The 23060-nt window shown below is 57.5% G+C and overlaps 1 protein-coding gene across 5 annotated transcripts in view; it reads right to left on the reverse strand.

Moving 5' to 3' along the window:
• The window catches only part of RFX1 (regulatory factor X1), a 30723-nt gene extending 10030 nt beyond the window's left edge, over positions 1–20693 (reverse strand). The window contains exons 1-9 of one of the 5 annotated variants that reach the window (XM_032313251.1): positions 20677–20693; positions 12847–13199; positions 5876–5985; positions 5584–5667; positions 4767–4874; positions 3848–3964; positions 2576–2671; positions 1823–2206; positions 996–1090 (exon numbers count right to left, since the gene is read on the reverse strand). In XM_032313251.1, the coding sequence (XP_032169142.1) occupies positions 996–1090; positions 1823–2206; positions 2576–2671; positions 3848–3964; positions 4767–4874; positions 5584–5667; positions 5876–5985; positions 12847–13150 (1298 nt within the window). In that variant the 5' untranslated portion in view covers positions 13151–13199; positions 20677–20693. Of the gene's footprint in view, positions 1–995; positions 1091–1822; positions 2207–2575; positions 2672–3847; positions 3965–4766; positions 4875–5583; positions 5668–5875; positions 5986–6819; positions 7244–12846; positions 13200–20030; positions 20254–20676 lie in introns of those variants that run through there. The other 4 variants (XM_032313242.1, XM_032313231.1, XM_032313269.1 and 1 more) reach the window with 4 other exon arrangements.
• Positions 20694–23060: the final 2367 nt, after the last annotated feature.

Here is a 23060-nt window from a genome sequence, read left to right on the forward strand (position 1 = left end):
ACTCAGGTGCCAGGGTCATGACCCTTGGGATCTGTCACAGCATCATGACCCCAGGACCAAGTTGCTCTATGAGCAAATCCCTAGCATCAGCCCCACTTAGGACAAAGGTGGGGATGTAAGAAAACAACAACGACAAATGTAAAGAAAAGCAATGGAAACTTCCAAAAATTAAAACAACAATCACTATAATCCTGGAATCATTACTACAGATGATAGGAGAGGGAAGGTAGTGGGCGGAGGATCCAGGGCAAGAGGGAGCCAGAGCTGGTGCGAGGGCAGGCCTGGGGCATGGCATCTGCCCGCTGGGGTACCCGGTCATGCTACAATGTGTGTGTGCAGCAGCGGGGGTCAGGGGTCACCGAGGGTCAGCCGGGTGGGCACTGGCCACGTCATTCACGCTCTATCTGCACACTGGAGCACCAGGCAGCCGTTTAGGCAGGGGGACTGGGGCTACTCAGAGAAACACGGAAGAGCGTCAAGATACACCGCTGGTAGAAGAAGTAAGAGACAGAACACTGTGCCTGTTTCTGCACAAAAAAGGGGGTAGTTGCTATTCTCAGACCATCTCTGGGAGGAAACGAAGAAACAGGTCACAGCAGCCCCTTTGGAGCAGGGTTGGGGTCAGCCGTGAAGAGTTCCTCTTTACTGTTTCCCACTCCCTCTTAAGAAATTCTGTCTTGTAAAAATGGAATTTTCTTTTTCCTTCTCTAAAAACCAGGCCCATCTGACTCCAAAGCCCTAAATGACACCAGGTATCATTAGATCATGACAGCCTTTCCCAAGCTGTGAGGGTCCCTTCCGCTTTCCCCCTGCCTGGGGGAAAAGCTGTAGGTTATCCTTGGGAAGCACCAGCCCCTGTCACGCTTGGCGCTGGGACTCAGGTGTACACACACACACACACACACACACACACACACACACACAAGTCCTAGCAGGGCCCTGGGCAGACCAAGGTCCCATCTCCCGTCCCCTCCCCCAGCCCTCTGCCCACTCACATGGCACTGGCCGTGTAGCTGGCGTCACCACCCTCCACATACTGCACTTGGCTGGAGTACACGTGTGGGACAGGCACCTGCTGGAGCTGCTGCACCTGGCAGGGGAGGAAGGGCACACAGAAGGTCAGGGGTGAGCCAGCTTCTCTGCCTCTGTCCCTAAAGGGCTGCTGGCTGTCCAAGCTCGCAAGGACACCTGGCTCCCCAGCTGGAAGGCTGCATTTCTGGGCTTTCTGAACACATCCTGGACAGGGCCAGGTGTCAGAGGCGCAGGGACTGCACTCTCCACTGGGACTGGGAATCGGGTGAGGGTCTGTCAGGAGTGCCAGGACTCTGTGCTTAGGCTGGGGACAGCAAGAGTGGGGCCTGAGGGGACCCCAGGGTCCTACTGTGGGCATGAAAGTTGGACCCCAGGAGGACAGCCAAGCACTGGGACATGGCTGTCGCTGAAGCTAAAGTCACAGCCAAAGCCTGAAAACTACATACAAACAGTGCCTCAGGGGTGGAGCCTGGAAACTAAGTACAGGATGTTGGGGGCGGAGTCAGAGCTCAGGGGTGGGGCCCGGGTTTGTGGGACCGAGCCTGGAATCACTGACAGGGCCTCGGGGGCGGGGCCTGAGTTTCCCACTCCATCCCCCACCCTCTATGGTAGCGAAGCCTGGGACCAGGAACCTGCCTGGGGTGGGGTGGGGGTCAGAGGCGGGTCCCCAGACTGGCCCCGCCGAGGTTGGGGGGGCCTGACGGGCAGCCCGGGGCCTGGTGCGGGCCGGGGCCGGCGGATCCCGCCCCCGCCCGCCCGATGCCCCCCCGCCCAGAAGTCCGCCACCTACTTTGAGGGCCGTGGCGGCCGTGCCGAACACTAGCACCTGGGGGACTCTCTGGATCCTGACCCTCTGGTCGGGGCTGGCTCGGGCCGGGAGCCCGGGCAGTGGCTCGAAGACCACTTTCTGCTGCGGCAGGAGCAGGTGCGGGGGCAGCACGCCCACCAGCTCCACCCACTGCTCGGCGCCCGGCTCGTAATGGGGCGGCGGCGGCTCGGGGCTGCCTAGCTGCGGGACCTCGCCGCTGCGCGCGGACTGGAGCGGCGGCGGCTCCGGGGCCAGCGCGCTCGGCCGGGGCCCGGGCGTGGGTGGCCGGGGCGGCGGCTCCGGCGGCGGCGTGGGCCGGGGCTCCTGCTGCTCTGCCTTCCTAGCGGGAAACTGACTGCCTGAGCTCTGGAGGACAAACAGAGATACTGGGGGGTCACCGGGGGCGGCCGCGGGCGGGGTTCCAGGCCTCCGCCGCCCACCGGGTAGCTGAGCTCACGCAGCAACCCGACAGATCTCCCACCCGGTGTCTGTGGAAGGGGAGAAGCCAGATCTTTCTTAGCAAAACCTGGGCCCTTGAACTGCCAGGTGTGTGGGGGGGAGGGGGAAGGGTTGAGTCTGCAGCCCACAGCCCCAGGTGGAGCCTGGGGCTGGGCTGGGGCCCTGGAGGACCCCCAGCTCCCTTCCCTCCCTGCGGCCTGCCAGAACTGCACCCCTCCCCAGCCCAGCCAGGGCCCCATCCCACTTTGCCTCCAGGTAGATGGAGGAGACACGCACCTCTTGGGCCACATGAACTGGCTGGAGCCCCTGCACCGTGAGCTGCTGCACAGGCCCGGCTTTGGGCGCCTGTGGAGTGGCTTGGACCACGGACCTCTGCGGAGGGAAAAGGCAAGTCAGACTGGTAACCGTGGTGCCCCTGGTGGCCCACCCATGCCGGAGTACCCCGACACCACGCCCACATGAACTCCTCATGTAAGGGTCAGGGCAGCCTGGTGGGAAAGGCCACCATTCTGCCACTTTTCCCGGATCACCCTTCACCAAGTGCCTTTTAGATTCATCACTGCACTGACTCTGGGTGCCCAGTTACAGGTGTGAACAGAGGCTCATCAGAGTGAGGCCCACAGGAAGTGTCAGAACTGAAGTTGAACTTGGGTCTGAGGGAGTCCTTGGTGTCCCCCCCTTACTCTCTACATGGGTTATCCTACACCCCTACATCCCCACGGTGCCCCGGGAATCCTGATATCACCATCAGGGCCCACAGTGAGGGGCAGAGGCTGGGGGCAGATGTGGGGGTTGCTGAGCGGTGGATTAGGACTCAGATCCAGGCCTGGAGGGTCAGAGGGTCTGTGGTACTGGCAGGAACATCTGTGAATCCTTCAGGATGAGGTCTGTGCTTTCCTTTGGGGGAAGAGTCTATGCCTTTCATCTGGTTTTCCGAAGGGTTTGGAACCCTGCAACTTGACTGATAACAACCAGATGGCAGAGACGCCTTGCCGCTTAACCTGCTCCAGCTGCCATGACTGGCAGCTCAGAGCAACAGACTCTGGGGGTCCCCAGAATCCACCCTGTAGTCTGAGGAAGAGCCTCTACCCCTCCCAAAGACTGGCCGTGGATTTGCAGGTTGGGCCTCCCGCTGGGCTCCCTGGGGGTGGGGGGTAAGCCAGGACTTGGCCTTGGGGCTTCCTCTAGGCAACTGAGCCCAAAGAGGCTGCATCGTTTCTCAGAGTTTCCAGCGCCTGCTGAGAGCCCAGTGTTAGGTGCCGCCCCCCAAATGAGGACCAGATTTCACCTCCCAGCAGCCCCAACCGCCCTGCCCCCAGGTTCCCAGGGCAGAACCCGTTATTTAGATGAGGATGCTGAGTGTGGAGTGAGATAGTGGCGCTTGCCAATGGCCCGGGTTGCAGGGGAGGGCGCTGCTGAGGCTGTCCCCCCATCTGCTTGGCTCCCACCGACTTTCCCCACCACAGCTCCCACAGACAGTTAAGGAGGCTGCAGAGGCTGCCTGGCCAGGGCCCTTTGCCCCAGCCACTGCCCGCCTTGGCCTGGCACCTCTTGGGTAACGGGGACACTCTGCTGAACGCCGTGGACTGGCAGCTGCTGCGGCACTGTGCCCGTGGGGGCCGCGGCTGTCTTGCTGGAGGAGCTGTTGGCCTGCACTGGTGACCGCTGCAAGGGAAGGAGACACGAGGGCGTCGTCTGGGCACCCAGGCCCTGACAAAACCCTTTTCAGGAGGGCTCTCCCAAGAGCTGTTGGGGGCGGGTGGCAAGCCACAGAGATCTCAACCTCCTCTACTGGAAAGTGGTCAAATTCCATGAATCCGAATGCCAAGTCCCTGCCCCGATCACTCCCAGGCAAAGCTGGGGGTCCGGCCCAGAGGTACTGGTAGACCCATCCTCCCCAGCGAAGATGGCCTCAGTTCAGAGGCCACCCATTGCTGCCACAATCAGAGACACTGCAGCCCTCAGGTGAGGGAATCCCCACTTAACAGATGACGTGCTAAAGCATGTGTGGGAAGGGATGTCCCAAGGCCACACAGCTGAGTGGTGGCACCAGGCACTGACCCCAGGCAGACTGTCTACAGGTCCCTGTTGGCTCTGGGCCATACTGTGGCACTGCGTATCATCAGCTGTTTCACACAGAAAACACTGGGCTCAGAAGGCTCCAGAGCCCCGGCCAGCATCCCCCAGGAGAAATGGCTGAGCTTGGGGCCCTGACCCCAAGCTCCCGATGCTGCCACCCATGCTCCCAGCTGTCTGTGGCCTACCGGCCTCTGACATCCTCACTGGTGTTTGGGGGGGGGTCCCCAGAGCCCACCCTGGTAGTCTGAGGAGCCTCTACCCGTCCTGAGTGGGGCCGGACTTTGGAGGAACAAGTGGGCTTGGGGGACAGGGACCCCTCCAGGTGTATGCTGGGGGTACATGGCCAACCTGGGGAGGTACAGGCACAGCTGGTGGGGCCACTACCTACCTCAGGCGGTGAGTGCACCTGCTGGGGGCCATGCACCGTCAGGGAAACCTGGCCACCCTTGCCACCTGTGGCTGTGCTCTGCACCACCAGACGCTGCGTGGGGAGAGCCTAGAACCAGGAGGGAAAAGGACCACAGTTCACTCCCAACAGCCCGTCTTGGTTTTCCCAAGCACAGGGCACCATCCCAGGCGACGCCCCAGTGCTGCACACCTCTTAGCTCATAGAACTGACCCCAAGTCCCAGTGCAGCCCTAACAGCAACCTCACTTCACAGAGAGGCTCAGGATGGGAAGAGTGCTTGCCAGAAGTCCTGGACCAGTAAGTGGCAGAGTCAGGGTCTGTGTCCAAGGAGCCCGGCTCCACAGGCCACACGGGATGGCTCTCACCCTTGAAGCCTGATGGGACTTTGTCCCGTTCTGTGCTGAGCCCTGCCACCCTGCCCACAGCCTTCTGGGGGACAGACCACCACCGTGCACTCACAGTCCCTGTGCTGGCTATGGGCTCTTGGCTCCTAACTGGCATTGGGTTCTCTGCTTTGAGACACTGGGGCTGAAAGTCGCCTTCCTCACTGCTACTCCTCAGTTCTGTCTATTAAGAGAAGGCGTGCAGATCGTCCTTCCCCGATGGCCCCTGACTGCCATGGTCTCACTTGCCAGAGGCAGCAGGTGGGGAGGCGCCCGGATAGAGCTTTTGTCCTTGATGCTGCTGCGGGCAGATCTGCGCAGGCCACAGGGGGTTGGTGGTGCACCCAGGGCAGGGGTGGGGGGGTGGGGGCAGGGGGAGCACTGTGAGGCCAGGGCTGGGTGTGGCAGCCTTACCTGCTGGGGCACTGGGATGTTGGTGAGCTGGAGGGGTGACACATGGCCCGGCTTGGCCTGCACGCTCGTCTGGACCAGCAGACGCTGTGAGGACAAGGAGTAAGGACCTGAGCCACGCTAGCTTCCCCGGGGAGGCCTGGCCCAGGTGGGTGGAAGCGGGGGCTGAAGTGGGCATCTTGATAAGAACACGGGAGCAGACAGGAGGCAGCGAAGCCAACCACCCGTGACCAAAGTCACCACCGCCCCCTCACGGACGCTCCTGACCAGCCCCGGGGGGAGGAGTGTGTCCTACCTGCTGGGTGCCCTGCACCTGCTGAACCACCTGAGTGGGGACTCCGGTCTGGCTGGCTGTGGAGCCTGGGCTGGCCTCTGATACAGTCTCACTGGCCCGCATAGCGCCTTCTGCAAGGACGGGTCACTGGGTCAGCTCTGCCTGTCGTCCCTACCCCCACCCGGAACCTGAGCCTGAACCCACAAGAATGGCCGGGCCTCTCCAGCAATCCTGCCCGCCTCCTGGCCAGCCCTAACACTGCCCATGGGGGTGAGCCCGAAGGACCTTTGGTCCTTGCCAGGCAGAAGCAGCTCCACCCACCCCACCTCGTCCCAAAACCAGACTAGAAGTGGTGGCTGAGGAGCCAAGGTGCAGCAGGGGCCCAGAGGTCTGGATCCCTTTTCCCAACAGATAGGATCCGTGGGCGGTCAGGGACTGGCCTCCTAACCTGGAGTCTCAGCAGCCCTAGAAGGACCAAGGGGCTGGGGCCACCTTCCTCGAGATGACTCCTGGCTTCCCAAGAATAGAAGATGGTCCGAAGAGTGACCCTAGAAGGCCTTGCCAGCCGGTGCCCAAGCATGCCCTCCCTCTCCACGGCCCCAGCCTCCCTGTCCTCAGTGGGACGGGGGCAGGAGGGGGCTTGGAGGGGGACAGGCAGGTACTCACGCTGACAGGCAGCCGAGAAGAGGCAATCGTAGAACATGGTGCCCCTACCCCGCTCCTGCCCCCGTCTCTCCAGGGGAACCTGCCCCACACTCCTCACTCCTCACCCACCTCTTTGGGAACAGCAGGGTGCGCGGGCGGCTTTATACCCGCAACCTTGGGGAGCTAATCCCCCCACCCCGTAGATGCAGAGCTCCCCAGCTGCCCTCTTGGAATAAACACCCTCCTCCCCACAGGCGTGGCCCAAGCATGGCTGTCCCTGGGCTGGGGCCTTGCTATGAAGTCAGGAGGGAGGCTGGTACCTGGAGATGCTATCGGGTGGGCACAGGTCAAGTTTCATGCACATCTCACTGAGTGATTAAGAAGGGAGCTGAAAAGGGGAGAGGCTCAGAGGGCAAGTGTCCTTGAGAGATGCTGGATGGAAGACCCCCCCACCCAATCCCCAGCCAGGACACCATCCACCCTGCCCCCTCCATGAGGCCTCGCTTGCTCCCAGCAGTTCCAGAGCACAGGCTGGGGCTGTGGGGCGCATATGTGCCTGCCCTTCCTCCGGTCTGCTACCAGCAGCCAAGGTCCCAGTGCTACCTCGTGGTGGTGGGGGGGGGTCCCCTGGCAGGACAGGAGGGGGTGGGGAAGGAGTAATAGGAGTAACTAGAGTGTTTCCAGTGGCCCAGGTGCTGTGCTAGGGTCTTCCTGGGTAGCTGGAGACAGAAAGAACTTTTATTACCCCCATTATGGGGTAAGGCAAGAGACTGGGAGAGAGGAAGTGACCTGCCCAAGGTCACCCAGTTGGGAACTGACATGCCAGGAGGCTGGCCCGTTATCTGTGCCCACATAAACCTCACATTGTGCATGGAAATCTAGAGCCTCAGGTCATGCTTGGGCTGACACCCCGAGGGCAGTGGTGACCCGTAAGGTGAGGGTCTATGGGAACACCATTTAAGGACCAGAGCATCCCTAGCCTCCAAAGTGAGAAGCTGGGCCTCAGCTATGTGGGGACACAGGGAGAGGGGGCCTGGCCAGGGCAGAAGTGCAGTCCCAGGTAGATGCAAGAACCTCAGGGACCAAGTCCAGGGCAGGGCTCCTGAATGTGTTATGTACTAGGTGTAGGGGGAGTGGCAGCCAGATGTGGGAGGTGGTGCTGGGGGAAGCCTCCCATTGGCCACACGTGGGACGGGCACTGGAACCACCTCAGGCCTGCCTGGCCAGCTGCCTCTGTAGCCAATTCCAGGAGACACCATCTCCTCCATTTGGCTACACTCTTCCCCTGCATCTAGTTAGGCTTCTCTGAGCCATGAGGGAGGGAGCCCTCACTGAGAGGGGCCCCTGGGGAGAAACCCGAGAAAGCCCTAAGTCACGTGTGGGGCCGTGATACACCTGGGTGTCTGTGTCTGTGGGACACGGGGAGCCAGGCCCAGCCCAAGGAATGGCACCCAACTGAGGCAGCCTCGGATGGGTTTTTGCCTAGTTCAGGGTGGACAGTGAGTGGGGGTCTGGCCCCAGCTACCCGGGCCTGGAGGCTCGGAAGAAAATGCCGAGGCTGATCCTTCAGTCAGTGGGACCCTTAGCATTTGGGAGGCCTGGGGAGCTGCTGATATCAGGGATCTGCCTGGGATGGGGAAGCCCCAGGAAACAGTCTAGGCTGGCTCTCAAGGCTGGGACCCTCACATCTGCCAGGCATGCCGGGCTGTACCCTGAGGATAAGCAGGTGAGATTCTAGAGTCTACTGTCCGGATGAAAGGCTTCCTGTGTGTGTGTGTCCCTGCTTGCCCGTGTCCTGCCCTTGTTTTGTGTGTGTGTGTGTGTGTGTGTGTGTGTGTTGGGGGTTGGCGTATTAAGTCTGCAAGCCTCTGCATCTGTCTGTCCGCCTTCTCCATTCTGGGCATGTGCATGAGACCAGGGAGGGCCCCCACAGTCTCAAGTCTGTAGTCAGGAAGTGGCAGCTGATTTCCTGTCCCTCAATCTGATGAGCATCTCTTCCTCCCTGGGCCCTGCACTTCCCCACTGAGACCTGTTCATGTCTCCAGTGCCGTGAGCTCTGAGGGGGAAGACTGAAGGAAGCCCGAGAGGCTTGATGACGAGCTGGGGCCCCACGCCTCTCGGATGGCGGAGGCGGGGGGCGTCTGGCTCCCTCCCTCCTGATCCTTTGCTCCTGGAGAGGACTTCAGTCAGGGCCTCTGAAAGGGCCGGTGGCTCCTGGGTCTCTTGTCTGTCCTGACCATTTCCCCAACTGTGCTAGGAGATGCTGAGAAACAGCCCCCATCTCTCTCACGGACACAAGTCTTGCTGGATTCCCAAGACTCCGAGTGTGAGAGAAGCAGGGAAGAAAGGCTAGCCGCAGATGTCCCTTCAGCCCAGCGCTGTCTGTCGCGGGCAGGTTTGCTTTCACCTTCCTGGGGGTGGCTGTCAGGACCCACAGTGTCCTCCTTCTGCCCCGAGTTTCGGGTGCGAGTGTGGCAACCTGCGAGGACAGGGCCTTACAGATCTAGAGGGCTGTTCCTGAGCAGGGAAACTGGAGCTCCCTTCCCATCAGCTCCAAAGACACCTTAGGGCAGAGCCCACGAGGACCCGGCTGGACGAGCTGCCTGTGGTGCCAGCTGCCAGCTGGCTTCCAGCCTGGGCTCCAAGGTGGGTCCAGGGCCCCGCCTGTCCCCTCCCTGTCCCCTCCCTCCCCTCCCCGGATCCCTGGTCAGATCCGATTGCCCAGGCACCTTGCTGCAGCCTTTACTGGTGTCAGTTACCCCCCACCCCCACCCCGCCACGCCTGGGACAGGCTCAAGTGGCCCAAAGGCTACCCTTAGCTGAAAAGGGACACTAGCCCAGGAGAGGGTCACAGAGGAATGCTGGGAAATCACTGCAAGGGGGTGGGGGAAGGGTAAACGGGGCCAATGGAATGACAAGGTGCAGCCAACCTCCTCTTCCTCAGAAAAGGTATCAAGGAAGCATCACCCAGTGACCCTTCAGAGGACTGCCTCACTGCCGCTGGAACAGGGAGCAACAGGGCAAAGGACCCCTGTGAAAGGCCGTCAAGGTACCATGAGACCAAAGAAGGAATCCTGAGACTCGCACCAGCAGCCCATTCACTGCAGCCCAGCAGCACAGACCGGCCCTGTGGTGCCACGGGGGATCTGGGGAGCGGGAACAAAGGCCTTGACCTCTGAGCACCAGAGACCCCCGGGGGCATGCAGCAGGAACTGGAGAGGCTGAGGAGAGACGAATGTGCCGGGAGTCGGGGTGCTCTGGGGCCTCGAGCCATGTGCCCTCTCCGGACCCTTGCCCTGAGGACCCTGGAGCCCCAAAGCAGCCAAAGCCAGCACCTAGGAGGTCTAGAGCCAACGGGATGCCCTGTAGGCTGACCAAAGTCCTCCAGCAGTGACAGGCGAGGCCTCCCACCTGCTCTCAGCTGCCCGGGGCTAGCAGACTGTGAGGGCTGTGATGGATCGGGCCAGACTTCTAGTGGCTGTTCATGGCACAGGGACGCGGCAGACAGAGCCCCGCCCTCAGGGACAAGAGATGGACATCCTCACCATCGTCAGCACTTCAGGTGACATGAGTGTTAAGAAGAAAAACAAAGCAAAGTGAGGACACAGGGCATGAGCAGTGGAGGTGGGGGGTGTGGGCGTCAGGGAGGCAGCATCTGAGCCGACACCAGAACACAAAGGCCGAGCCACCAGGGGGTTGGGGACGGAGTGCTCCAGGCAGAGGGCACTGCAAATGCAAAGACCTGGAGGCCAGACTGAGCCTTGTGGGCTTTTGCCGCTGCGGGAAGGCCAGGAGGGCTGGAGCAGGTGTGGGAGGGAACGGATGGGGCCGGCTGAGGCTTGGTGGGCTGACAGGCCTTCAAGACCGAAGTTGGGAGGCTAGGAAATTGTCAGCAGGGGATCCAGGCAGTGTGGAGCTTTTAAAGCTCTTCCCTAGTGGAAGGGGCCACAGGGGCCAGCCGTCCTCAGAGGAGAACGCCAAAGTCACGGTTTCTCAGGCAGTGACTCCAGGGCCATCTGCCTCAGAATCATCTGCATCGAACTGGGCTGTGATGGGCTCCCTCCTGGTCACTGCAGGGGTGGACAGTGACCGGCGAGGGCAGAGGCTGAACTGGGCTGGGGGCCCTGGAGGTGGCAGAGGTGGTAGTTTCTGGGACAGAAGCGGGGACGAGAGGTCTGGCTCTGAGATGGGCTGAGCAGGAGTCCATGCTGACCCAGGCCCAGGGCTGCTGTTTATTAGGATGAAAAAGTCTCAGAAGAGGGAGGGTGTGATTGGATGAGGGGAAAAATCCAAGGTTCTACTCGGCAGTGCTGGCTTGAGAGGCCCGTTCCATCCTGAGTGGATGCGTCACAGGTGGCTGGGGTTCACAGCCATAGCCCAGGGCACAGGCCGTGACGTGGGCATGTTGTTAGCACCAAGGTGGCAGTGGAAGCTGAGACGCTGGACTAGGCCCCCATGAAGGGCGAAGAGGAGGAAGCAGCAAAGGGGATGGAGAAAGGAGGCAGGAAAGTAGGTAGAGGCAGGGGGCGGTTCCGGGAGGAAGGGGACAAGTATGTCAGGTACTTCCGAGGGACCGAGGAAGAGGAGTACCAAGAATGAGCAGCAGATGGGCAAGGTGGGGGCTGTGGGCGACCGGACTGACTGGGGTGCAGGAGGGGAAAGGCAGAGGCAGCAGAGGGGAGAGCACGAGTTAAGGAAGGGAGGGTGAATCCTCCAAGGAATTCCGACTTAAAAGGAAGTGAAGACGTGGGCAGCAGCTGAAAGGGTACAGGAACTGGGGTTTCCGATTAAATCGGAAGGTGTCTCATCTCAGCAGGTCGGTGGGAAAGACTGGCAAGAGAGGGACCAAGCGATAAAGCCTTGGAGGGGTTGGCCTCGGATTTGCAGAGCTGGTGGCTCCAGATGACCCTGGGAGGTGAGAGGCTGGCTCAGGTGAGATGGGGTCCTTCTTGATACGTGGTGGCACCTGTTCCCAGGGAGGTAGGCAGTGGGGTCAGGGGTAAGGAGCACGGAATCAGACAAGACGATGGAGGTGGGGGTGGGTTTCTGGTTGGGGTGGGGGGAGCATGCTGGTGAGAAAACCTAGCAGAATAACTGGGCGGTGCCGGGAACAGGCCTTCCATCTCCGAGAGATGCTTGCGAACAGGCCTGGGGACCCTGGCCACATCCATGGCTGGTGCTCTCACATGGATCTCACATGACATCCCTCCAGACCAGTCCCTGTGGTAAAGAGTCACCACCCTCATCCCTCTCTGGGGACCTCCACACTGCCAGGAGCCTAAAGGATGCTGCTCAGGGACCCGGCTACACCTGCTCTGGTCCCATGGGGCCATGTCAGCTGTGATGTGTCACTCTACATTGCCCTATCTTCCTAAACCCAGTCTTGACCTGCCCCTTCCACAGCCTCCCAAGATACCTTTATGATTTCCTTCCATTCCTTTTCCACTCTGGGAAGGTCAGGCCGGGGCGGAGTGTGTGGTTCACCACATTCTCCCCGCTCCGCTAAACACACTGGAAGCCACAGATGACACCCAGTCCTGGTCTGAGCTCCGCCTTCTCAGGGGACTGACTGCCTGCCCTGACCCTCTGCTCCCAGTTCCTTCTGCTCGGCCCAGCTCGGCCCATCTCCGTCCTGGAAGAACTAGGGCATGGGGAAGATGGCCTAGGCAGGAATCAGGGTGCCACAACCTGAGCTTCTGGATCACTTTCTCCATGGCTGTAAGGGGAGCCACCATGAGAAATGGGTCCTTGGCCATATGATCACGAAATTGCCCAACCAATGGCCTCCCTCGGCCCCTGGGTCCCGCCAGAACCGAAAAGGATGCATCTCGGGGGAGGCCTCCCAGCTGGCTTCCATGAAATGCCTCCGTGAACACCTCGCTCGTATCCCGAGCTCACGAAGCTGTTACCAGCGCTTTACGGAGGAGGAAACAGGCAGAGCGGCCGAGGGTGTGGCAAGGAACGACCCAGGCCAGAAGTGCAGCCGCTGGGCCCTCACCTTCCATCTCCGAGAGATGCTTGCGAACTTTAAGTCTCCCACCCAGTCCTTCCCTCAAGTGGCAGTTTACTTGGGGACAGAGACAGAAACAGCCCTAAGAGCTGCCCCAGTGGGAAGGAGTTTAGGTGGACAGAAGCCTCGCTGCTCGGCCTAACGACTCCTTCCCCAGAAACACCCTCCCAAGTCTCCCAGGGGAAAGCCAGCGGATCTGAAAGCTGCCGTGCTGGTGACAGGCACACTGACAGCGGGAGAGCATCACTGTGCCCCCCACCCCCAGGATGCCTGGCTCCCCAAACTCCTCTCTGAGTTATTCACAGAGCACGCTGGCTCCGAGCGCGTGTCCACTTACCAGAGACGGTGACCACGATGTACTGCTGGGACGCCGGGGACGGGGCGGGGGCACCGGCCGGCTGCGAGGGCGTGGGGGTGGCCGGCAGCTCTGTCACGTACTGCTTCTGGCTGCCTGGTGGCTGCGCCTGGGGCTGGGGGCTCTGCAGCTCAGTGACATACTGGGGCTGGGGGGTGGCGGCGGTGGCAGGCGGCTGGGGGGGCTGGGGCGCCGCTGGTGGCGGCGGGGGCTGGGGCGGGGCCTGCGGTGGCGGGGCTGGCTGTGGGGCTGCTTGAAGCTCGGTAACGTACGCTGGTGTTGCCATGCCAACAGTGGGGAAAATGATAATAAATAAGGCTTTTTTTTTTTTCTTCCTTGGGAAGAAGAAGAGGAGGAGGGAAACAGAAAAAAAAAAAAAAAAAGGAAAAACAAGAATTAATCGACAAGCAGAGGAAACCAGGGACAGTTCCTGGCTCCCTAGAGACACGTTTAGGTTCGTCACTAACTTAATTAAATCTGGCGGCTGGTGGCCAGATCCAGCCAGCCCATCACTGAGGGGAACTGGTTACGGACTGAGACTGATCTCTGCCTCTTCCACTCACCCCAATCCAGGACTTCTGCCTTCTTCCTCCCCGGGCTCTGGTGCCCGGAGGACCCCTGTGCTAAAAAGGAAGGTTTGGGACGGTGGGAGACACACGGCCCCACTCTCCCAAGGGCTCATGCAGCCTGTGTGTGTGCGGAGTGCTTCCTCTACATTGTTTCATTTTAAACTTTGCAACAACGGTGTCTGGGTTTGGGTCTGCTCGGCCAGATGAGGAGCTGAGGCTCAGAGAGGTTGAGGAACTTGCCCCAGACCACACAGCAGGCGGAGGCGGAATCCTGGGCATTCTGAGCACAGCAGCAGTTGGCTAACTGCTGGAAGGTAAAGTCCTGGGGAAAGCTGCCTTCCGACTGGCCTGTCCCAGTTCCCTACATGCCTGTTGTTTGGGCTTGGATTCTTGGCTGAGTATCATTTCCAGTGGGGCGCCAGAAAGGGAAAGCTGTTTGAGTCCGAAAAGCCCTTAGAGCAGCTTGTGGCCACAGGGACTTTCAGGCCCTTGAATGGACCAAAATGGGCTACGATACCAGATATGAGCTCATCCCAGGAAGAGTGCCCTTCTGAGTCCAGGGGCGCTGGGCTGAGAGCAGGCCCTAGCCACAGGGCAGGCTCACCAGTCACTGCTGACCTCGGAATGGGACTGGCCCAACCAGGCAGAGGTAGCTTTTTGGGCTGCTGAGGGCTTATATTCCCTCTCCTGGGTCCTGGTCTAGGCAACCCATCCCTCTTGCCTAGCTCTGTCCCTTCTAGCTCACAGCCCCCCATGCCTGTGTTAAGCACCACCCTCTCTCTCACCCCAGCCCTGCCTCATGCGAAGAAGGGCACATGGCTTCCCTGCTGCCCACACTAACCGGTGCCATCCCCAATCCCTGAGCATTTGAGGATGGTGGAACCAACACTGGAGTGGTAACGAGGAGAAGCTCCAGTCCCCATACTTTCGTGGCCCCTGCCTGGCCCAGGGAAGTATTTAAGTTGAATAGTCCTGCCTGCGTTCGGTTGTCGGTGACACTCGCAGGCACTCCAAGCCCCCAGGGCCACTGAGCCAGAGGTCTTTCTGCACTAACCCTGGAGCACCTCTGTGCCATCATGCGCCAGGGGGCGGCCCTCCAGCCACGGGAGGCTAAGAGTGGGATTTGCAAGAGGAAGGGGGTGGGGAAAGCAACACCGTGTGAAGGGTGCCCCGCAACTGGTAAAAGACGATTTGAATCCAGGTCTTTCTGATCTCCAGATGTGTGTCCTTAGCCTCCAGCCCTACTTGGAGCCAAGCACGGGGCTCGTTTTATTTCTTACACTCAGTAGATAGCATCACCCCTGTTTCTCAGACAGGGAGACGTCTCCTAAGCCCCATCCACAGAGATTCAACACCTGCCACACAAAAGAAAAAGTCACTTTCCCCCAGATCCTGCCCTCCCAAACTCCTTTCTGCCAGCATCAGAGGGGCTAGCTACCTCCTGGGGGCTCATCACACCACTGGGTCCAAACTCTGGTCCAGGCCAGGAGCTGCTCAGGTCCGTCTGCCTGGTGTCAGACCAACCTCGACATGAACCCTAACCTGCCTCTTCATTCACAAACATGTTACTGACCTTCCTCTGGGCCTCAGTTTCCCCATCTGTACTGGGGATAATGAGGATACCAACTCAGAGGGCTGTCAAAAGGATCCAATGATACAAGCCCAGTGCCCAGTAAGGGCTGAGACGTGGAAGCCATTCTTATCCTTGAACTGAACAAATGCCCATGCCAGGTGGAGATGGAGAAGCGAGGGGAAGGAAACACACATTCCTCGGGCTCTAGGAAGGAGGTGCCCAAAGGGAAATCCAACTCTGGTGTTCATCAGCATCACCTGCGTAGCTAGTTAAATGCAGAGTCCTGGGTGCTTCTGCCCAAGGAGTCTGGGATGGCCCCAGAGTCTGCTGTTTGAGCTGACTCTCTCTCAGGAGGATTCCAAGCTTGCTGACCTTGAGGGAACTCTCTGGAAAAACCTGGCCTGGGCTTTCTGGGCCCTAGCAGAGTGTGCTCCCTTGGTACCGCCCACAAGGAAAGGGCTTTCAAAGCTCCACACTTGCAGGTGTTTGCTCCTCCTTGAGCTACAAAGCCCGCATGCCCCATCCCTTCCACTCAGGGGCAGGGGAAGGAGGTGACATCAAAGACTGAAAGGCCAAGCTTGAAAAGGTGAAGGGGAGATTAATGAAACAGTTAAACCCACTTCTCTACGGGAGGCCCTCTCAGCACTGTCATTGTCAATCTCTAGGAGGGCAATTCAGGATACCAAGTGTCCCACAATTATTCGACCAGGGAGCACTTTCTTTTCCATTTGTGGATGACTAGGTTAAGCAGAGATCTGCAGGGTGCTCTCTAGAGAGAAATAAGTCACAAATACTAAACAGTATGAGATCCCTTTCTTTCCAGAACAGGGAACACGAAACAAGGAAGTCCCTCAACAAATTTGTTCCTTGGCAATGAAACTGCCAAGAAAAGCACCAATGGCTGCATCTAACTTCAAAGCCAACAGCTGTTTTTGGAGAATGTTTGAATCAATTACTTCAGATCAAGGCCAGCAAACTTCTGTAAAGGGCCACAGCCAAAACTTTTGCCTTTGTGGGCAGACAGCCTAGCCTCTGTTGTAACTACTCAACTCTGCCACTGCAGTGGGAAAGCAGCCATAGATAATATGTAAAGATTTTATTTATTTATTTGTCAGAGAGCAAGCAAGAGCGAGCACAGGCAGAGTCAGAGGGAGAAGCAGGCTCCCTGCGGAGCAAGGAGCCTGATGCGGGACTCGCTCCCAGGACGCTGGGATCATGACCCGAGCCGAAGGCAGCTGCTTAACCAACTGAGCCACCCAGGCGTCCCAATATGTAAACAGACGAACATGGTTATGTGCTAATAAAATTTTATTTATAGACAATGAGATATGAATTTCACATAGTATCACATGTCCTGACATTTTATTTGGGCCACAAAATTTTCTCTTTTAATTCCTTCCTCAATCATTTAAAAGTATAAAAAAAATTATTCATCTGCAGAATGGCTCTCTTGAGGAACTTGCAGTGGAATAGGGAAAATAAATACAAGGATGTAGGTTTCCTTCATCTTCTATATCCAGTTAGTTTTCAGGACTTCTCAATGATTCCTTCAAAACAGATCCTAAGGCTGGACACTTCTCTCCACCTTCATCAACACCCTGCTACTCTGACCAGTCTCCATCTCTTACCTGGACCCCTCCAACATCCTCCTTACTGGCTCCACGCTCCACTCTGGCCTCTACAGTCCTTAAGATCCTTTGAGGGCACTTGGGTGGCTCAGTCGGTTTAGCATCTGCCTTTGGTTTGGGTCATGAACCCAGGGTCCTGGGATCAGGTCCGGCACTGGGCTCCCTGCTCAGCAGGGATTCTGCTTCTCCCTCTACCCCTGCCCCCTGCTTGCACTTTGTTCTCTTGCTCTCTCTCAAATACCATTTTTTAAAAAAAATAAGATCCTTTGAAAGCACAAATCCTATCTTGTCGCCCATCTATTCAGAAGGCTCCACAGCTCTTATCACAGAGACGAAATAAAACCCAGAGCCCTTCCCAAGCGTTATGGGGCCTTGAGGTCCTTCCTATCTCACCCTGAATGTTCTAGTCAAACTGGCTCTTGCTCCTAGAATGCTCCAGGCCTCCTCCTGCCTCAGGACCTTTGTACCAGACTCTTCCACCTGACTGACATGCTCTCCTCACCTCTACCCCCATTCTCTGCTGCTGGCTGCTTATCATTCAGATCTCAGCTTATATGTCACCTTCTTGGGTCTCAGGTGTACTCTCCTCCCCCAACCCCAAGTACTCTGAAGCACACACTCCTATTTTGTTTTCTTCCGGGCCCTGTATTTCCTTGTTTGTTTATTTTCTTATTCATAGTTCCCCTTTCCTCCATGACCAGAAATACAAGCTCCTCAATAACAGAGACCCTGCCTGCCTTGCCCATTACTGTACCTCCAGCTCCTAGAACACTGATGGGCACATAGTCGGAGCTCAACTTTTACTGTCAAATATGTGTCCCCATGCCAGGAGCACCCTGCTAGTAAGTGTCAAAGGCCAGTTTGAGTTTACCAATTGATGAGCCCTTGTGAACCAGTTCCTGCCTCCTGCCTCTGCCGGCAGCAGGCTTCAGCAGCAGGGGTGGCTGGTGCCCAATGGCCCAGAATGGGGCACCCAGCCCAAGAAGAGCACTGTCCGGTGGCTATCTGCAGACCACGTCCCTGGGGAAGTCTGTCTGGCCCATCCCCGAGCTATTGAGACGTACATGGAGAGGGAAAGGCAAGGACTTCAGCTCCATTCCCACGACACCCACACCCCTGGCTCACCCAGCTGCCTCTTGGAAGTCTTGGGGCTGAGTCTGGGCCCAGGCCCAGGAGAATTTTTCTTTTTGGCTACTCTCCTAAAGCGGCAGAAAGGCTATTCAGGATCAAGGGGAATGACATTTTCTCACTAGAAACTGGAGTCTTGGTATCCAGCTTCCTGGGATCTCTGTCATCTCTGTCATCAGCCCACACAGCCCAGCAAGTGAGTCAACCTTTTAAGCCACTAGGCTCTCACCCAATTCAAAATGATAAAAATAAATGCGAGCGGTGTAATTCAGAGAGCTGAGCGAGAAGGGCCAATCCTGAGAACAACAGTGGCAGCTAAGAGCATCTGAGCAATTACTAGGTATCTGATGCTCAATGTGTATTCTCTTACGGGATCCATAACACAGTGATATGAGCTCAAAATGATTACCAATGATCACTGCCCCTAGCTTAGACAGGAGGAAACTGAGGTCCAGAGAAGTAAAGTAATGCATCCACAGGCACACAGCTAGAAAGCAGTTGATTGTTTCCAAAAGCAAACCAAACCAGTGCTCTCTACCCTCGTGGAAAGACCCCTTTGGGCTTGGGCCCTTCAAATACAAAAGTTACGGCAGGGGAGAGGCAGTTAACAAGACTAGGTGATCGGTAGTATCACCTTCTGCTCAAAGTTTGCCTTTCCAACAGGTGGTGATGACCTTTCAGGCAGACCTGGCATTTCCATATTGGTACTGAAAATTAATCTCCACCCTTCCTAAGCTTCCAAGGGGTCCTGTCTCCTCTCAAAGAGGACCTGGTCTAGAAAAAGTCTCTGGAGAAGTGAGACGCTCCCCCACGCAACCTGATCTCAAATTCTTGAGGGAAAGCTTTAGGAGAGCCTGAAATAATTCTTCTCCTTGAAGTTTAATGATTTTAAAAGAAAAAGGCTGAAATTTGCACACCACCACTCTGCTCTGCTGATGCCAAGCTCCAAAGCAAGACAGAGAATAAGCAAAGTGGACTTGGCCCAGCTGGCTGTTTGAAAAAAATAAACTCTTCCTCAAGCTGGCAGATCCTGTTGCCCGGCAAAGCAGTCGCTCAGATTCTCCTGTAACAAACATGGAACACTTCCCTTTCCCTCTGATCTTGATGTCCTGCGCCTGCCCACATGGCTCTGGAGGCCGGTACCTCCTCAGTGACATGTGACCCGGTTGACACCAACTTGTCTGACACAAAAACATGTGTCTGGCCAAGAGAAGCAGTTTAAGAAATCTAAGAAACTTCCTCGGCGCCATTTGCTAACCATCCCCAAAAGGGGAGACTTTGATGGGTAGAATGGTTAGAAATCAATCCAGCTCCAGAAAACAAATCCTCTGCTCAGGGACACCAGACCTAAGAGCACAGCCCACGGAGAAGCATTCAAGTTTCTGTGCTGTCTCAGTCACCCGAGATCACTCCTCCCTGCCATGGGCTCCGATTTCTGCAAACTAAATCCTCCCGGCGAAAGCCATATTCCTAGCCCACAGCTTCTCCACGAAACTTTGTTCCCCCTTTGCCTTCTCTCAGAGAGAAGGCAGATTTATGAGCGGACAGCAGTGTTTGAAATTAAGATTAGCTAACAGTTCTATCAAACCACATTCAAAAACAGCACATGGGGTAAAAGTTCAAAGATGAGCCCTAAAGAAATTTCTGAAAGGAGTCAGGAGTCCCTGAAATGCAGAAAAGGGACGACAGCAACGATTCTCCCCACTTCACAGGATGGAAAACTGAGGCCTGAGATGTGGCACACACTGTGTACTGGGAATGACTGGGCAAGGGGAGGGGGGATTCTAAAGCGACGCGGCCCAGGTGGCCTCCCATCCCTTTGGCACGCTGTAAGGCCCAGGCGGCAGCTGCCCCACCCGGTTCCCCCTAACCCCCCGGAACCCGTCGGCCCCGCCCACACCTACGACCTGGTCCCGCCCACTCACCTCGGCCCCGCCTCGCCCCTCCCTCGCTCCCATTGGCCCAGCCTCCCCAGGCCCGCCTCTTCGCACCTCCCAACATATAAAAGCCCCCCGCCCCGTCCCGCCGACCTCCACTCGCCGCCGGCCTGCTAGCGCCCGCCCCTTGCGGGGGCTGGGCCCCGGACCCCAGGGGCGGGTGGTGTCGCCCCAGCCGGGCCCCGGCCCCCTCCCCCACGGCCCCGACAGTCGCCGCCGCCATTTTGACCGACCGCCCCTTCCCCCCGGACTATGATTACAGCGACACCCGCCGCCTGGGCCCCGCCGCCGTCCCTGGCCCGGCCCGCCACCCTGGGGCCGCCCCGGTTACCTCGGCTTCTTCCTACTTCTGTCCGCAGAAGGGCTTTCCAGAGGTCTCGGAGGCGATGTTGGGAGGGGGACGGAACGTGCCGGGGTCCCTGGGCCGGGTGGGGGGGGTGGGGGTGGGGGTCGGCCGGGCGGTTGTTGTTGTTGACTCGCGTTGCCGGGTTGCTTGGTCGCCACGACTACCGTGGCTATGGCGCCTCCGTTTCCCTCACCGGGGCAACTGTTGCTACCCACCCTACACACGTCACTGGCGGGGGCGGAGTCCCGGGTGATTGGCGGCGCCGAGAGAAGTGATTGGACGGGGCTAGGTCCTGCTCCTAAACTATTGGTCCCAAGTCACGCTTTTCAACACACTCTCGACTTCTCAGGTCTCTGATTCATCGGTGTGCATGTCCATCAAAGGAAACTGAGCCCTCAAAGGCAGGAGAACCCGTCACTCCCGCAAGGAAGCCGCGGCCTAAGAATAAAGGGGTGGGGTCTGTGAGGTAGGGATTGATTTGCGGCTGTAAAACCTGCCTTATGTTTCCCCTAAGGGGACGTCTGTCTATTCCAAAGGTTTGCCGCGCTCCCTGGCTGGGAACCGTGCGCATGCGCGCTACGCAAGGCCAACTGGGAATGGTAGTCCGCTCTGCGTACTTTAAACGCCTTACCAACTGTAAAAGGCGAGAAAGGAAAGCGCTCTTCCTTCAGACTGCTCGCTTCCCCGGCGGGTCAGTTCCTGGCATCGCGCGCTTACGTCGCGGGAGGAATATGGTGACGTGTCCTGTTCTTCTGTGACGTCAGCTGCGGGGGCCGGGCTAGGGGTTCGATGACGTCACGGGGCGCTCTTACCCTACCCTCATTGCCCTCTGGAGGTGGGATGGTCGTGAGGAACCAAGGTGGGGTTCGGTCCCAGATCCCGTCCCCTGAGCAAACTTCCCCCGCCGCCCCACCCGCGGCCACCTCTGTCTAGACCCGGCCTCCGCGCCTGCTCGCGCTTCCCCGCCCTCTCCAGCCGGGAAAGGTCACAGCTGCCGGGACAGCCGCGGCTATCTCGGCCCCGCAGGCGGTGCGGAGGACCCTGGGAAAGGTCTCCCGCAGGCGGTGGATTTAATTAGAGGCTTCCATCGAGGGCGATAAGCAAAGGTCGGCACCCAGCCCCTCCGGGGGGACCTCCGGTTGCCCTTCAGGGCTCCACACCACCCCCCCCACCCCATTGCGCTCCCCAACACCGTCCTCCTCGCCTCCGTTTCCGCCGGCGAGAAGAGACAGAAACGGGTTAAGATTAGGGTGAGCGCGCCTCGGGCGCCAAAACTCAAGATAAATGACATTCTAATCCACTATTTTTTCCCAGTATTTTTTAAGTATCAAAATTAATGGGGAAAAAATCCATGAAGAGCAAAATACCGAAATTTTAAATAAAGGTAAGATCCGCCAGGACTGAGATTAAGGTAAGGTGAGTCATGCAAGTGCAGGATCGGATCTTGTCTTTTACTTTTTTAAAAACAAAAACGTATTTTAATCATTGAATTTTTTTGCTTTAATTTTGATTTTTCAAAATATTATCTTGATAAGTGAGGGTTTTGGTACCCCGCTCTTCAAATTTTGCGCCCTCGTCTCCACCAGAAGCGGTGGGGAAAATAAAAGCCAAGACTCAGAGCCCATGGTTCTAATTCGACTTCGGCTGTGTGACAACGAGACAAAGTGTCTCTATCTCCGAGCTTGTTTCTTGGTTCAACCAATTTCACAGTTCCTGTGTGCAAGGCCCGGGCTGTAAAAGTAAAGAAAGCAGACAGATCCTTAGACCTTGCCTTCTACCAGGGGAGACACAATCATTAGTGAAATTAATACATGAGATACGTTTCTGCGGGCTGTAAGAGCACCATAAGAGGATGTGGGGAGGAGTGAGAGTCCGTGCTGTAGCCTGTGTCCCCAGAGGAGGGGTCAAGCAAACTGAGCGTTAGTAGTGAGAAGCAAGCCGCATAAAAGGCAGTTGGAGGGAACTGCTGAGGCAAAAGCCAGGCAGGAAAGGAACAAACATCTGGCTGGGGGAGAATGAGCAAAGAGAAAAGTGGTCAGAGGTGAAGTCAGAGAAATACAGGTAGCCAGATGACTTCTCAGATATCCTCCCAACAACTCAGCAAAGTGGAATATTCTCCCCCTCCCCAACTAGCTGGGTAAGCAAGCAGCATCTCAGAGGGGGAAGGTGCTCCCTTGGGATCACAGGACTGGAGGCAGCAGAGCCCAGACAGCCTGTCTCCTTTTCTGGGACTTTCCAATGTGCTTTCATGCCCCTGGATATGAACCTCGAAGGAAGAAGCGATGCAGCAGCAGTCCCAACCTGCCTGGAAACACTGGCTGAGCCCCAGCCCTGACAAGTTCCCCCAAGAATTCATGAAACTTCCAGGCATAAGGTGTCCAGGATAAAAACGAGCTGGCAGAGCGAGTCACTCAGCCCTGCAGCTGCTGTGCGACAGGTGGAAGTCGCAGGGCCAGTCCTATGGGGAATGGGGACTAGAAGCCCTATTTCCACCTCCCCCCCATTTCCCCACCTTTCTGGCATCCCTAAGCCCCAAAGTGGGCACAGCCAAGCCTGAAAATTATTTCTTCAATCACAAATATTCATAAGCCTTTGTGGCAGGGAAGACAGTGTGGGCTAGAAATGTTCTAATTTTTTTTTTTTAATCTGATAGTACTTGCATGGGTATATAAAGATGCCCTGAGCTCTCCATTCAAAGACCATGTACTTGGGGCACCTGGGTGGCTCAGTGAGTTAAGCATCCGACTTTTGATTTCAGCTCAGGTCATGATCTCAGGGTCGTGAAATCAGGCTCTGTGAAGGACTCTGCACTCAGTGTGGAATGTGCCTGTCCCTCTCCCTCTGCTCCTCCCCTTGCTCGCACTCTTTCTCAAGTAAATACAAATAAAATCATAAAAAAATCTGTGCACTTTATGTACGTTATGCTCCAATTTGAAAGTTAAAAACACGTACTACACACATTATACTATTGGAAGTGCTGTTTGACCAACGCCCCTCAGACACACTGGTACTTAA

Source organism: Mustela erminea, chromosome 1 (assembly GCF_009829155.1).
Source record: "Mustela erminea isolate mMusErm1 chromosome 1, mMusErm1.Pri, whole genome shotgun sequence".
In the NCBI taxonomy this organism is placed as follows: Eukaryota; Metazoa; Chordata; class Mammalia; order Carnivora; family Mustelidae; genus Mustela; species Mustela erminea.